Consider the following 13,784-nt stretch of genomic DNA (forward strand, 5'->3'; position numbering starts at 1 on the left):
CCTGGAAAAGTCTTACAATTTAAAACCTGGTTCCTAAATCTCTGTCTTAACATTATATAATCTATCTGATACCTTTTAGTATCTCCAGGGTTCTTCCATGTATACAACCTTCTATCATGATTCTTAAACCAAGTGTTAGCTATGATTAAGTTATGCTCTGTGCAAAACTCTACCAGGCGGCTTCCTCTTTCATTTCTTAGCCCCAATCCATATTCACCTACTATGTTTCCTTCTCTCCCTTTTCCTACACTCGAATTCCAGTCACCCATGACTATTAAATTTTCGTCTCCCTTCACTATCTGAATAATTTCTTTTATTTCATCGTACATTTCTTCAATTTCTTCGTCATCTGCAGAGCTAGTTGGCATATAAACTTGTACTACTGTAGTAGGTGTGGGCTTCGTATCTATCTTGGCCACAATAATGCGTTCACTATGCTGTTTGTAGTAGCTTACCCGCATTCCTATTTTCCTATTCATTATTAAACCTACTCCTGCATTACCCCTATTTGACTTTGTGTTGATAACCCTGTAGTCACCTGACCAGAAGTCTTGTTCCTCCTGCCACCGAACTTCACTAATTCCCACTATAACTTCAACCTATCCATTTCCCTTTTTAAATTTTCTAACCTACCTGCCCGATTAAGGGATCTGACATTCCACGCTCCGATCCGTAGAACGCCAGTTTTCTTTCTCCTGATAACGACATCGTCTTGAGTAGTCCCCGCCCGGAGACCCGAATGGGGGACTATTTTACCTCCGGAATATTTTACCCAAGAGGACACCATCATCATTTAATCATACAGTAAAGCTGCATGCCCTCGGGAAAAATTACGGCCGTAGTTTCCCCTTGCTTTCAGCCGTTCGCAGTACCAGCACAGCAAGGCCGTTTTGGTTATTGTTACAAGGCCAGATCAGTCAATCATCCAGACTGTTGCCCTTGCAACTACTGAAAAGGCTGCTGCCCCTCTTCAGGAACCACACGTTTGTCTGGCCTCTCAACAGATACCCCTCCGTTGTGGTTGTACCTACGGTACGGCTATCTGTATCGCTGAGGCATGCAAGCCTCCCCACCAACGGCAAGGTCCATGGTTCATTGTATAGTCGATATAAATAGGTTACATCATCCATTTTTTAAATGATAAAACAGCAGTTTCAGATGTTTAAATATTATGATAGATAAATAAAAAGAATTAAATTCACATGCACAGAGATTCCTGATGGAAAACAAATTGTAGGAAGAAGAAAAATGAGGGCAGTTGTAAAAGTTAATACTGTAGTTAAGATGATGTGTCACAGGAATAGAAATAAAATAATTACTTTAAGGCAGTTAAGGGAGTAAACATAATGACCAAAAGTCATTTATATAAAAATTTCAGAGTTTCTAACAAGATCCGAATTACAACTTTTGCATGTGAGGCCTGGAAGCTGCAGCAAACATACTTAAGAGACTGCCTGTATTTATATTTTGCTTATTTGTCTTCTTCTGGAATATTGTTGTGCAGTGTAGGATCCTTAACACATATGACTGATAGAAGACATTAAAAATTTCAAAGAAGGGTGGCTAGTTTTGTACTGTACTGAAGAGATGAGGTGGGAGTCTCAAAGATATGATAAACAAGGTGTGGTAGGACACATTAAAACAGTGTTTTTAACTGTGGCAAAATATGTTCAGAAAATTTCAATCGCCAGCTTTCTTCTAAGAGTGAATAAATATTGTGTTGGCTTCCCATACATAAGGAGAAATGACGATTATGATAAAATTTAGAGCTTGCACAGAAATAGTTCAGTGTTCTTTACAAGCCGGCCAGAGTGGCCGTGCGGTTCTAGGCGCTACAGTCTAGAGCCGAGCGACTGCTCCGGTTACAGGTTCGAATCCTACCTCAGGCATGGATGTGTGTGATGTCCTTAGGTTATTTAGGTTTAATTAGTTCTAAGTTCTAGGTGACTGATGACCACAGAAGTTAAGTCGCATAGTGCTCAGAGCCATTTGAACCATTTTTTGTTCTTCACAAATGCTGTTTGAGAATGGACCGGCAAATAAATTGTGTGAAAGTCATTCTATGAACCGTTTGCAGATGTAAAGATTTTCTCACTGAACGAGGATATTTTACGTTATATTTTACCAACTTAACACGCTCACTCCTGCACAAAAAGCACTATAGATAAAAGTAAGCAAAATTTAACCTACCAAATTGTCAAAAGAGTCTGTAATTTAAAAAGAACACGCCCACACAAAGGAAAAAAGGAAAAAGAAAGAAACTTGTGCCCCTACATATCTGGCTGGGTGAACAGTGAAAGGGTTGCACACTATGGTGGAGCAGTTTTTGTGTTGGGTGAGGCGGGTAGAGGGAGAGGGTGAGGTGTGGGGTAGGAGGAAGGAAGAAGGTGGCTGGCAGCTCTGAAGGAGGCATCCAGTTTGCTGTCTAGGAAAGCAGGAGGGAGGGAGGCGTGATAATTAGACAGGCTAGATCTCTGATGCTTGACCCTCAGAGTTGGTGGAGAGTGGTTTATGCTGAAGGTGACGTGGGGACATGAATTGGGAGGGGATGACAGGATGGAGGGAAGGGGAACTGTCGGGTGGAAGACGTCGGGACAGTGAGTTACCGGAGATTGAGGCTGGGATGATTGGGTGCATGAAGAGTGTGTTGCATGGGTTGTTCCCATCTGTGTAGTTCAGAAAAGCTGGTAATGGAGGGAAGGGTCCAGGTGGTGAAGGAGCCATTGAAATAGAGAATGTGCCCAGGTGCATGTTGTGCCACTGGGTGGTCAACTTTGTTCTTGGCAACAGTTTGATGGTGGTCAGTCATCGTGGTGGACAGCTTGTTGGTAGTCATATTGCCATAAAAAGCTGTGCAATGTGTGCAGCAGAGTTGGTATGTGACATGGCAGAAGTGCTGGGTGTGTGGACTGGGTGGGTCTTGTATTTTGATCTTTCACTGGGATATGAATCACTGTGGCAAGGGGTTGGGAGTGAGAGTGGCATAGGGGTGGACTGAGACTGGCAAAGGATTGTTCCACTCGAGGGTGATGGGAGATGAGGGGAGCACTATTTGGTAACCGATGCTTGGGTTGGAGATGGTGGATGGATTGATGTGTGTGAGGATATAGCACAGAAAATAATTTTGTGGAGTAGATTGGGGGGGGGGGGGGGGGAGTAGTGCTTGTCTGGGAAGACACTTGGGAGACCTTCAGCATACTGAGCAAGAGAGTTCTCATCACTGCAGATATGCCATCCACAGATGGAAAGCCTGTAGGGATTTTTAGTGTGGAAGGAATGGTAGCTGTCGAAATGGTCACGTGGTTTACTTAACTGATGATCCGACATAAAAAACGAGGATGCATTTATTGAAATGAAATGCGACCTGATAAAATGACAGATCTGTCCTCATTTCTTCCAGTTGTTTACTGAAAGTTGCTCTTGCAATGGAATCGATATTTGAATGGAAGAGGATGCTGCTTGTTAAAGTAAGCACTGGGTGTGCTTTAGAAATTATCACACAGTATTGCGGATGTTGTTGAGATAGAATACTCATTATTGGGAAACTGCCACACGCCAAGTATACTAGGATTTTCTGGATAATGCATGGGCCTCCGTTTTGACCTTGGCTTTTGTACCTACTTACAGGATACTGTGGTTTCTGTTCCTTCGATAAAAAATTCTCCTAGCAGGCTTGGCACTGATGTCAACAAGTGGGGCTTTGGGTAGGACAACAACAACATCAGCTCAAAGAACGATACATTTCTGTAAAAGGATACCTTGTGTGTCACAGAATGTTTTACTTATAATAATTTTTTAAGGCGAAGGAATTTAGAAAAAGTTGACAATATTTTGTATTCAAAAACACTATCTACATATAGTAGGTATACTTATGCTGAAATCTGTTAAGTACTTAAAGGATTTGCACTTCTTTGGTTGAAATGGCTACGCTGAGGCTAGTCAAACATACCCAGAAGTCTAGAGTTTGTAGTGACTTAGTAAAATTGCACAGCACCCTTAATACCATCAGGGATGGTGTCTCATGCAGAGATTTGATTAATATAGATGTAAAGGAGCTAAAATAAGTGTGGGAAAGGGAAATTAAAAAGATTTTGAAGAGAGTGTACAGTTAATTGGAAAAAGACACTTGCACTGATACTGAATTTTCAACTCTCCAGCATTGCTAAAGCAAAACACAGCAGGTTTCATCTACCTTATAATAAGACCATACATCTCAGATATTTTAACTGTTTTTAATGTTATCACTGTATACACACAACTATGGTGTGTAATGGATCTTCATAATGTGAGGAATGCGGCCACCCTATGCATCTTCTAGTTTACCCGCATTACTTTGTGCAAAGTGATGTGCCAGCTATGCTGTTTACAGTCCTTTTCAGGAGTTCATTATACACAGTGTGTGTCCAATGCTGATGTACAAATCCAAAACAAAAGTTTCCTTTACTTATAATAATGTTCTTCAAGGCTGTTCTAGTTATGATTAATCATTGGCCTTGTATAAAAATGGTGGATATACGACACATAGCTTTTGCTCTAAGAAAGGTTTTACAGGTAACATGTAGGAACAATGGGGGAGAGCTTAGTAAGTTTTGGGACTGAGTGTGTTAGCCTTGTCAGAAGTAACCACAGCACCATGTGTTACACATGGCAGTGTGTTGATTTTTTTACATTTTAGTCAGTCACATGAAAAGGAGATATTGAAAATTTGCTGTTCTGTATTTAAAAAATGACAGTTGAAAACATTAAAATACTGTGTTAAAGACAGGCAACATAGCTGTTGATGTTGCTTGTGATTCTACATTATTCTTTTGTAAAGTATTTTAATTTTCTGTACCTTTGATGCTTTAGTATTATTTTCTGTTGCTTTTGTTGACTACTTCTTAGTTTAGAGTATTTGTTTATTACTGGTTTCTGCTACATAAAATGAGTGAAATCATTAACATTACCTCTACATTCCAAAGGATGTTAAACATAAATTTGTGCAATCATTAATTTGGTGGAGCCTGTGCTATTGTGTTGAGCAATAAAATCCCTAGGCAGTTAGGACTAAAAGTGTAAACGTGGATCTGTGTGGGCTTATATCTGCAACATCTGTCTGTCTGACCACATCGATGCTCCATACACCAAGTTAGGATGATGTGGTTAGAAAACTTACTTGACAGCCATATGCTGTGTCTACCTCTTCAAGTCCTCAGTGTGCGTGCACCCCAGTACCTTCCATAACAGATTAAGTTCCTAGCAAATCATCATAATTACAACATAAGGCCTCTCTTATCTAATATCCAACTGTATCTATCTGTAAAATAAAAACATACAGAAACTCCTTCCCCACTGCTGCTGTCTACCTCTGGAACAGGTTATCCTGCACCGTCTGTGGAATTCAATGTCTTGTTGCATTTAAGAAACTACTGAATCACTTACTTTTGTCAGCCTCAAAACTCTTCAATAAAAAAATTAACATATATGACCATTTCTCCCTGTCAAATGGTGAAGCAAATTCTCAAATCTTCTTGGAATTCCATTTCTTTCTAATTTCATTTGTCAGCTTCACCACTTTCTTCATTACTCATGAACCCATGTTATGCCCACAGTCATTGTCATTAGATGTAAGAGAGGACTTAATGTTCATTGCCTTTCCAGGATAAATAACGCAACCAAAAAAAAAAATATATATATAATTTTAAAGTGGCACTTTTATTGGTCTACATAAGTAACATCTCCATTAAAATTCTTAAAATTATTATAATATTACTGTAACATTTATTGCAGCTGCTTGACTACGTTGAGTGCTTTACTGGACCCAACATAAAGGCAATGCACACAATGCTTATAAATAAACCTCCAGACTCAGGGAAGGCTACCTCTGTACACCCTGCACATCAGGTGAGTAAAATGTTTCAAAGTTTTCTTGTTCCCCCTTCACCCCAGTTCATCCCCATCCACACTCCTCGTCCACCTTCCATTTCCTTTATTTCTCATTTCATTTCTGTCTCCAGCCTCATCTCTGTCTCTCTCATCCAAATCTTGTAATAATAAAGTGACTTGTAATTGACACTCTTACTTCCACAATTACAGTTTACCAATTCACTGCTTTGTCCTGTCTCTTCTGTGAACTTCAGTTTTCTGTTACAGGACCTCCATTACTTTCCCTTTAGGCCAGCTGATCGCATAGTGGCAGCGTGGACAGCCATGGAGAGGGTGACTACCAGGAACGGCTGTTTGTACGTGCTCCCCGGAACTCACAAGGGCAAACTCCTGCAGCATGACTATCCTGATCTGGAGGTAAATGTCATTACTCCTAAAACAACTTAGTGCAACCAAATTTGCACATAGAATCATTCCAAATCTTGGGGGGGGGGGGGGGGGGGATAGTAATGTCATATGGAATAATTTTCTGGGGTGATGCATCTTTGCATCTTTAAGAAAGACATGGTTTCTCAAAAAAGTGTTATAAGGGTAATATGTAGTGCACACCCGCAGTCATCCTGTAGACATCTGTTTAAGGTGTTGGACATTCTGACTACTGTTTCAGAGTATATTTATTCCCCCGTGAAGTTTGTTGTAAATAATCCACTGCAGTTCAAAAGGAACAATGCTGTACGTAATTATAATACCAGAAGGAAAAATTTCATTATTCCACATTAAGGTTGTCTTTAGCACAAAGAGGGTTGCACAGTGCTGCAACTAAAATTTTTTCTTTCTTACCCAGTGATATAACATGTATGATTGACAGCAAAGTAAAATTTGAAACAAACTTGGAAAGTTCCTCCTTGACAACTCCTCCTATTCCATAGAAGAATTTCTATTGTTGTAATGTGTAAAAGGTGGTAGGTAGGAATTACTATTAAAAACCCTTCAATAAATGTTCAGCATGTAGCAATAGCTAAAAGTTAGTTTGTAGTGTGTACATAAAATCAGTCATTCCACATCTTCACAGTTAATTGTGCAATTGATCCATGGAACATGAAACTAATTAACTAACGACAGTCAGTCAGGGCAACGTTTTACCAGTCAGGGTATCTTTGTACCAAATACCACTTTTGTTTCAAATGGGTGCTGCCCCACCTATTTGCATTATTTTAAACTATAAGTAGTAGTCTTATTACCTCTCTGATTTCTAGTTAATATTTCAGTTCACTTCCTAACTTCCTACAATTTCGTAGGCTTGTGATTATCCTTTAATTATGTTGTCTATGAAAGGAGCTTCTGGCAACAGTGATTTAACTGGAACAGTGCCAGGTCGATACCAATATCCTGAAATTTCAAAGTAAACCTGCACTACTGTATTAACACCGTTTGTTTTTACTTCTTATTAACATCTGATGTCCTTCTGGCATGATGTAAATTTGTCAAGAGCATCAGATATAGGAAAACTTCTTTGTTTTTTAAGACCAATCTAAAGTTACCCTGAATGATAGTGTAACTTTGTACCAGCATTAACACTGAAATTTTACTCTAATAGGCCATAGTTAGTATACATTTTCACTTTTCCAAGCATTTAGTAAATGAGATGTAAAATGTTAAATGTCTGTTGTGATGTGTAATTTATTTTGTGTCCAGTTTGTTCAAAAAATGGAAATAGGTGATGTACAGGTACCCTAATTGACTAACTACTTCACTAATAAAAATACTGGTTGTGGTCATTGTGCAGTACAAACTTCATTATTTTAAAAGGAGTTTTTTTATAACCACACAAGATCACTGCTATTAGGTCAACGAAGTATCACATGACAAGAAAACTGCAGTACTGGTATGTGACATTGGTCTGAAACTAGTATAACTCTATAAATATTCATGCTAGTGTCAAACAAGCAGAACTGACTAAGTTTTGCAACTATAACATTTCTAGGGTACACTACATTATTCAGAATTGCCAGTAGGCAATTCTGTGATCTGAAATTTTTCTCTGTTGCAAAGTACATGCGCACACGCAGCTGTTTGCATTATCAATACACACAAAAAATTAGGCTGATAAGTTTTTAACCAGCCTGCTTATAAAATTCTGACTTTTTACCAATAGCTCCTACAACTTGAAAACTAGTTTCAACAACTTCATTTATAGTGAAATAAAAGTGTAGGGGGCAGAAAGAATTGAGTCGGGTGCCACAGTGATGAAACCTTAGACTCCTACTATGATTTTCTGTTTTTCCACTAAATCCTTTGAGACAAATGTAGGGAGGGTGACATCTCTGAAAATGATAGGGATGATTTCTTTGCCTGTATTAATTCAGTTGTGTCATTACTGGACGGTAAGTCTCCCCTGACCTGGGGTTCTGGGTAACTTATCCAAACTGTACCCCTTTTCCTAAACCTGTCCAGACCTTTTCCTTCACATCTCTTCCTTCCCCTTCAATTCTTCTGCCAGAAAAAGGAGCCACTGGCTCCAAAAGCTTGCATAAGTTAAACCTAACCTTTTGTGTCTGTATTTTCTCCTGCCGCTGCTTGGTGAGTAGATTTTTTTAATCTGTGCAATTACTTTATATTGCCAAAGGTTGATTATTTTCATTTGTTACATTCCATCGTGGATTTTCCATTGTTTGAAAAATGCAAAGGCAGATGTAATTTCTCTTCCCATTGTGCATGTCAGGTAAAAGTGAACTTACAGCATACCGCTGCTTTTGTGTTGCGTGCTGCTATTGGTAACAGTTTGTGTGACGAATGATGGAAAGTAAACATGACAAATCAAGTTTTGGATGTGGGTTGACAGTTGCATTGCTCGTTTGTCCTATAATTTGTAAATAAAGTTAGCTTGTGTTTTGTTTAATTCGCAGCAAATTAAGCCGGGCTATTAGATGTCAAACATAATTACAACCTGTAATGGTACTTGAATTACGTAACCATTATGGCACCTCATCTGAACCTCTCGATACCAGTAATATTCTACTGTATTTCTGTTAACTACTTAACACATTTCTGAGACAACATTCAGATTTGATTTCACTTTTGATACATTGATATGTTTATATTGCAATGATATTATTCTTATGTGTATTCTTTCTTTTGTCACTATGATCTTTGACGTACTTGTAACTCTGATTTTTGGGCACGTAAGCGATTATTAGTTAGTTAGTTGTTAACTTGTTAGAGAGTCGGACCTTGAGAAGGTGAAGTCTTGGAAGTCATGTTGGAAAGACGCATATTGTAGTTGGCTTATAAAATGTGAGAAAGATGTTTTCAAGTATGTTTTGTATTGTGAAGTGATGTTTGTGTGTCACGTGATATTGCAATAAAAGAAATTAAAAGGAAGTGTAACTTAAATTCGGAGTGCTGATTATTTTTTTTTACATCACTACTGTGCTAACTTTGAAAGGTTTAATCTCCAAAAATGGTTTGAGAAGTGCATCTACAAAACCTTTGAATATAGCAGAATAAAACCTAGGCCTCTTTGCATCCGAGCTTGGAATCATAACCACCTAGATTTTCAACGATTGAGCCATGATTTTACGACGAGACCAGTGTGGGAAACATAAAAAGATGAGTGCCTAGTTTTTTTCATTATTACATGAAATGACTATTAACTGTGCTCTAATGACACCTGCCACATAATATGACTGTTGTTGCCCGATAATGCAGTATTTAGCAGCGTGAGCAACACCACAATCGTTATTAAAATTTTGACCTTTGTTGTGGTAGGGTTGTTAGAAACCTCAGAAATTATGACATTTAAAAAAAAAACAGTCATATATTTGTGGCAAAAAAGATTATAAATTCCATAGCTGCTTGTTTCACTTGCAATAATTTATGCTGTGATATTAGATTCCAAGACAGTTCAACAACATAACCACAACCCCAGAAGTCATGACTTTTTGGAAGAAACAGCCAAATATTTGAGGCAACCAAGATTATAAGATTGAACAATTCTCATTGGTTACCTTGAAGATGAAATGGGAGATGTCATAGTGCATGAAGGATTCGACAGATCACTGACTGACCTAAGTCAAAAAAAGGCCCTGGGAATAGACAACATTCCATTAGAGCTACTGATAGCCTTGGGAGAGCCAGCCATGACAAAACTCTACCATCTGGTGAGCAAAATGTAAGAGACAGGTGAAATACCCTCAGAATTGAAGGAGAATGTAAAATTCCAATTCCAAAGAAAGCAAGTGTTGACAGCTGTGAAATTACTGAACTATTAGTTTAATAAGTCACGACTGCAAAATACTAATACAAATTCTTTACAGACGAATGGAAAAACTGGTAGAAGCCTACCTCAGGAAGGATCAGTTGGATTCCGTAGAAGTGTTGTAACACATGAGGCAATACTGACCCTATGACTCAAGTTAGAAGATACATTAAGGAAAGGCATATCGACGTTTCTAGCATTGGTAGACTTAGAGAAGGCTTTTGACAGTGTTGAGTGGAATACTCTTCTTCAAATTCTGAAGGTGGCAGGGGTCAAACACAAGGAGTGAAAGGCAATTTGTACAGAAACCAGATGGCAGTTATAAGAGTCGAGGGACATGAAAGGGAAGCAGTGGTTGGGAAGGGAGTGAGACAGGGTTGTAGCCTATCCCGGATGTTATTCAATCTGTATATTGAGCAGGCAGTAAAGGAAACAAAAGAAAAAATTTGGAGTAGGAATTAAAGTCCCTGGAGAAGAAATAAAAACTTTGAGGTTTGCTGATGACATTGTAATTCTGTCAGAGATAGCAAAGGACCTGGAAGAGCAGTTGAACAGAATGGACAGTGTCTTGAAAGGAGGATATGAGATGAACATCAACAAAAGAAAAATGAGGATAATGGAATGTCGTCGATTTAAATCAGGTGATGCTAAGGGAATTAGATTCCACGTATGGAAGTGAAACATGGACGATAATAGTTTTGACAAGAAGAGAATAGAAGCTTTTGAAATGTGGTGCTACAGAAGAATGTTGAAGATTAGGTGGGTAGATCACATAACTAATGAGGAAGTATTGAATAGGATTGGGGAGAAGAGAAGTTTGTGGCACAACTTGACAAGAAGAAGGGATCAGTTGGTAGGACATGTTCTGAGGCCTCAAGGGATCACCAATTTTATATTGGAGGGCAGCTTGGAGGGTAAAAACCATAGAGGGAGACAAAGAGATGAATACACTAAGCAGATTCAGAAGGATGTAGGTTGCAGTAGGTACTGGGAGATGAAGCAGCTTGCACAGGATAGAGTAGCATGGAGAGCTGCATCAAACCAGTCTCAGGACAGAAGACAACAACCACCTTCTACTATTACCTTACTGGCTGCAGATTATGATAACAAATTGCTAACAGCAGCATGCAGTGGAAGCGCCACTGTAACCCGTAAGTACAGTTCAGCTGGTTGTCAGACGAAGGGGCTCTAAAGAGAGTGAACTCTCGTTCTTGTAACAGCTTTGCTTAAATAAATGGTGGGTTTCAAAATTTTTTGGTGTGGACTACATTAATTAACAACCTATCAATGATTTTATCTTTATGTTGAGAGAAGGATGGAAAAAGAGAGTTATTCTGAAAATAAAGAAAATATTCCTAGAGGCAGTCGCTGTATGTTAACAGTCTTCATGCAAAATGTTTATTGGTGGCAACAGAATCATTTGCAATGAGCTGTAAATGTTGGTTCTTTATATTGTCAATAGCGCTTCACTTGCAAAAAGTTGCCTTCCTTCCAGGGATTCCCATTTGAGTCCACAAAGCATCTCCACAACACTCGCGTGTTGACAGCACCTACTGGTAACAAATCTGGCAGCACGCCTTTGAACTGTATCTGTGTATTCCTTTAATCCGACCTAGTGAGGATCCCGTGAGCAGTACTTGAGATTGGGTCACACTAGTGTTTTATATGTGATCTCCTTTACAGATGCACTACACTTTCCTAAAGTTCTCCCAGTAAATGCAAGTCTACTATTTGCCTTCCCTACTACCATTCTTTTGTGTTCATTCTATTTCATTTTGCTTTGTAATGTTACATCTAGATATTTAATAACACAGCTTCATCGAGCAGTGTACCACTAATACAGTTGTTGAACGTGTCGGGATTGTTTTTCCTACTCATCTGCATTAACTTACATTTTTCTACATGTAGAGTAAGCTGCCATTCATCACATTAAATAGAAATTGTGTCAAAATCATGCTGTATCCTTCTACCATCACGTAATGTCGATACTTTCCCGTGCACCATAGCATCAACAACAACCAGCCACAGATTGTTGCCCACCCTATCTGTCAGATCATTAATGTGTGTAGAGAACAAGAGTGGGCCTGTCACACTTCCCTGGGGCAGTCCCGACTATTCCCTTGTTTCTGAAGAATGAAACTTATATTACAGTGAGTTTGTAGAAGATTTTACTTTATGATTTGTATTCTGTATTTATCCTTCCTAAAAACATTAAAATAAATTAATACAGTAATGGAAAGTCCTGGTAGAAGGTATATAATTTAGGAGTTAAAGCTAACAACTCGCCACTCCACTGTGCCACACTCTGCACCCGCAGCCTCCGTTCAGTCACCCTGCCCAGCCCAGTCCCCACGTCACCATCATTAAGTGTCGCTGCCCGTGATGCTCTCCTGCCCCCCTGCACCTGCTGCCTCCCCCCCGAGCCATCAGCCTCAACCTCCCCCCCCCCCCCTCCCAATCAGCCTTCCCTCCCACATCCCACCTCCTCCCCTTAGGCCAGTCCACCTGACACAGTCTCTATCCCACTCGAGCTACAGAACTGCAGTCACGGCATCATGTAGGCGGTTGGCACTGTGTAGCTCTACAGATTTGTGTGTACCTGTACTCTACCTTGAGAAAAGACTTGTCTGAAAAGTTTCCGATCTTGTTTGTGTGCTGTTGACAAAACACCTCCGTTATTTGGTGATTTATCACCGTCACTCCTAAATTATTTATGTATGTAAATTAAGTTTCTTGTTACAGTACAGGCAGATTTCACCCCTTTTTCTGTCCACCATAAGTTTGGGATGAATAAGTAACCGAGTAACTGAGCAACTCTGGGTAATCAGCTATGTGTACAAAGGGAAATGTAGACAGCTGGTTTCATTAACTCTTAGTGTATTGGTTGGGGCAGTCATTGACTTTAACAGAGTTTTGTCCTTTTGTCTTCTGTAGCACTCCGTACTAAGCAAGTGTCAACTAATGCGATGACACTTTCCATAAAAAAAGAAGTTGGTTGTCCATTTGACTATCTTAGATCTGAATGTTAATTGTATACAGGGTGTTACAAAAAGGTACGGCCAAACTTTCAGGAAACATTCCTCACACACAAATAAAGAAAAGATGTTATGTGGACATGTGTCCGGAAACGCTTAATTTCCATGTTAGAGCTCATTTTAGTTTCGTCAGTATGTACTGTACTTCCTCGATTCACCGCCAGTTGGCCCAATTGAAGGAAGGTAATGTTGACTTCGGTGCTTGTGTTGACATGCGACCCATTGCTCTACAGTACTAGAATCAAGCACATCAGTACGTAGCATCAACAGGTTAGTGTTCATCACGAACGTGGTTTTGCAGTCAGTGCAATGTTTACAAATGCAGAGTTGGCAGATGCCCATTTGATGTATGGATTAGCACGGGGCAATAGCCGTGGCGCGGTACGTTTGTATCGAGACAGATTTCCAGAACGAAGGTGTCCCGACAGGAAGACGTTCGAAGCAATTGATTGGCGTCTTAGGGAGCACGGAACATTCCAGCCTATGACTCGCGACTGGGGAAGACCTAGAACGACGAGGACACCTGCAATGGACGAGGCAATTCTTCGTGCAGTTGACGGTAACCCTAATGTCAGTGTCAGAGAAGTTGCTGCTGTACAAGGTAACGTTGACCACGTCACTGTATG

At 39.6% G+C, this 13,784-nt stretch overlaps 1 protein-coding gene across 3 annotated transcripts in view; it reads left to right on the plus strand.

The window, feature by feature from the left end:
* The window catches only part of LOC126243623 (phytanoyl-CoA dioxygenase, peroxisomal-like), a 119,219-nt gene that overhangs the window by 80,629 nt on the left and 24,806 nt on the right, over positions 1 to 13,784 (plus strand). For all 3 annotated transcript variants that reach the window (XM_049948176.1, XM_049948177.1, XM_049948175.1), the window contains exons 5-6: positions 5,770 to 5,883; positions 6,133 to 6,282. In XM_049948176.1, the coding sequence (XP_049804133.1) occupies positions 5,770 to 5,883; positions 6,133 to 6,282 (264 nt within the window). The remainder of the gene's footprint in view (positions 1 to 5,769; positions 5,884 to 6,132; positions 6,283 to 13,784) is intronic.

The sequence above is a fragment of the Schistocerca nitens genome, chromosome 1, assembly GCF_023898315.1.
Source record: "Schistocerca nitens isolate TAMUIC-IGC-003100 chromosome 1, iqSchNite1.1, whole genome shotgun sequence".
Lineage (NCBI taxonomy): Eukaryota > Metazoa > Arthropoda > Insecta > Orthoptera > Acrididae > Schistocerca > Schistocerca nitens.